The sequence below is a fragment of the Geospiza fortis genome, unplaced genomic scaffold, assembly GCF_000277835.1.
Source record: "Geospiza fortis unplaced genomic scaffold, GeoFor_1.0 scaffold333, whole genome shotgun sequence".
In the NCBI taxonomy this organism is placed as follows: domain Eukaryota; kingdom Metazoa; phylum Chordata; class Aves; order Passeriformes; family Thraupidae; genus Geospiza; species Geospiza fortis.
Genome location: NW_005054347.1, coordinates 4220257 through 4222403, shown reverse-complemented (window position 1 = coordinate 4222403; position 2147 = coordinate 4220257). Strand labels below are relative to the sequence as shown.

Sequence of the window (2147 nt, the reverse complement as noted above, 5' to 3'; positions counted from 1 at the left end):
GCGGCCGGGCCGGGTCCGGCTCCGGCGCCGCGGCGGGGCTGCGCTGCCGTCGGCGGGTCGCGTTCGCGGCTGGGGCTAAAAGGGGGCGTGTGGGTCTGGGGACTGCCAGGGGACACCCGGAGCTGCACTGAGCGTGTCCGACCCCCAGGTCGCCTGTCTGGGGATAGAGGTATTGTCGGGTCTCAGAGTGGCTTGAATTGGAAGGGACCTTAAAGATCATTTAGCTCCAAGCCACGGCCAGGGACAGCTCCCGCTGGACCTTCTTCTCGTTTTTTAATTTTTTTTTTTCTGTTTTGTGCTCCACGCAGCACAAGCCCTTGTGGACTAAACTTGGGGGTGATGCTGGGCGCAGTTACCCGCGTGTGTGTGTGTGCTCAGCGTGGCACCGTCCTGCGAGCTGGCACAGTGCTGCTTTTCTCGGGGACGTGCTGTGCTTTTGCCACTACATAAGCTTTTCAGTTAAGTAACAGCATTAATAATGGGCCTCTGTGCATACCTGAAAGTAGGCATGTCTCAGGGAAACCTGGGCTTTCACAATTTAGAACGCTCTAGAAGTAACATTATGGTAATTCCTTGTCTTGAAGAGTGTTTTTCAAGCTATCAGGAGATGTGCCTGGCATAAGTTGATGTCGGTAGAGCAGGATATTTTAGTAAAGGAAACCTGACAGCTGCTTTTAAATATGCTAGATGTGCCTACTGAGGATAAACTGAATAGAGAGCAACAGCCCTGACCTGACTTTATAGCCTTATTTATTCCTGAAAACGCTCTTTGTTAGCCCTCGTCAGCCAAAATGTGTGTGGTTAAAATGCTGTCCTTACTTTGTAGCATTTAAAATATCACTTTTCTAGACACTGCTGTATATTCACAAGCTGTTACTTTCTTTTCTGCAGGGGAGACTACCTGCGGTGCTGCAGGTTCTGTTACCCTTTATGCGCGTTTGTCATTCTCGCTGCTTGTGTGGTCGCGTGTGTTGGCTTAGTCTGGATGCAGGTGGCTCTCAAGGAGGATTTGGATGCAATAAAGGAGAAGTTTCGAACTAGTAAGTATGAATGTAGCTACCATTTCACATTTCCTTTGGTTGCTTGCTCAGTCAAAGTCTGAAAATACTGAGTAGACGAATAACACCTGAATTGAGGAGTGCTCTGAGCCAAGAACAGAGAGACGTGGTGAATCTAAGGTGAATGCTAGATAGTCTTGCCTGCTCTGTATCTTCTGAGGAGCAGGGACACTGGACTGGGTGGGCCTGTAGTTGCTTGTGGATACATTTCTAAAATTCCTGACTTTGGTCTTCAGAGTGATCTCTTCCAGAGGACAAGTTCTGATCAGACCTGTCAAAGCACTATAGGGAATTCTGAAAAAAAAATTAAGAAAAATTATGGTCTTGTCTTGAACTCTTTTAAGCCGCCTCTGTACTTGCTATGAAATTACTGCCATTTGAATGTTGTTTCAGTACTATATTTTCTCTCTGTATCCTCTGAATGTTTATTTTGCTTGCACTGACCTGTTCTTGTTCAACTTTTATGTCAGATTACATGTGGTATGGAGCTAATATTTTTAATACTTTGAAGTGTGGAGTTAGGATGAAGTGTTTTGCTTGTAAAGCTCAGGTTTTCTCTGTCCATGTCAGGATTCCCATGCCAAGATTTTCAATATAATAACTTCTGTAGGCTGAGGTATAACAAATGGTGATATGTGCATACAAGGTATGCTCTTGGCTCTCTGTACCTCAGCTCTGGGCACAAGATGTGTTTGAAACCCTCTGTAGATTGAAAAAGGTGAGCAAAGGAGTTGTCTTGGTTGTGATAAAAGAGGCATTGAGGAAGTGTGTGTAGAAATTCTTTGGTGTTGGTGTTTGGGTGTTCCTGTTCAGGCGTGTGAGGTGGGAGTTGCCTGCCAAGGTGGAACAGGCTGGCTGGGTGACAGAGAATTGCTGATAGATGTGCTTTTGTGTTGACTGATACTGAACTCTAAAAGTTAGCTGTAGTTGCTGTCCACCCATTCTGCAGGATACCTTCAGTTCCAGGCGCTGCTTTGTGGCTGTGAGTGTTCCCAGCAGTGGCTGTTTCTGTGTTCTGGGTCAGCAAGTGCTGCTCTTCATGAACTGCTCCCCTTAAAGGGTGTGCTGCTGGTAAAAGTTTTGCATGAG

At 46.5% G+C, this 2147-nt stretch overlaps 1 protein-coding gene across 1 annotated transcript in view; it reads left to right on the top strand.

Annotated features, from left to right (window-relative positions):
• Positions 1-755: 755 nt before the first annotated feature.
• The window catches only part of EFCAB14 (EF-hand calcium binding domain 14), a 13830-nt gene continuing 12438 nt past the window's right edge, over positions 756-2147 (top strand). The window contains exon 1 of the mRNA XM_005423147.3: positions 756-1040. Coding sequence (XP_005423204.1) covers positions 986-1040 — 55 coding nt within the window. The 5' untranslated portion in view covers positions 756-985. The remainder of the gene's footprint in view (positions 1041-2147) is intronic.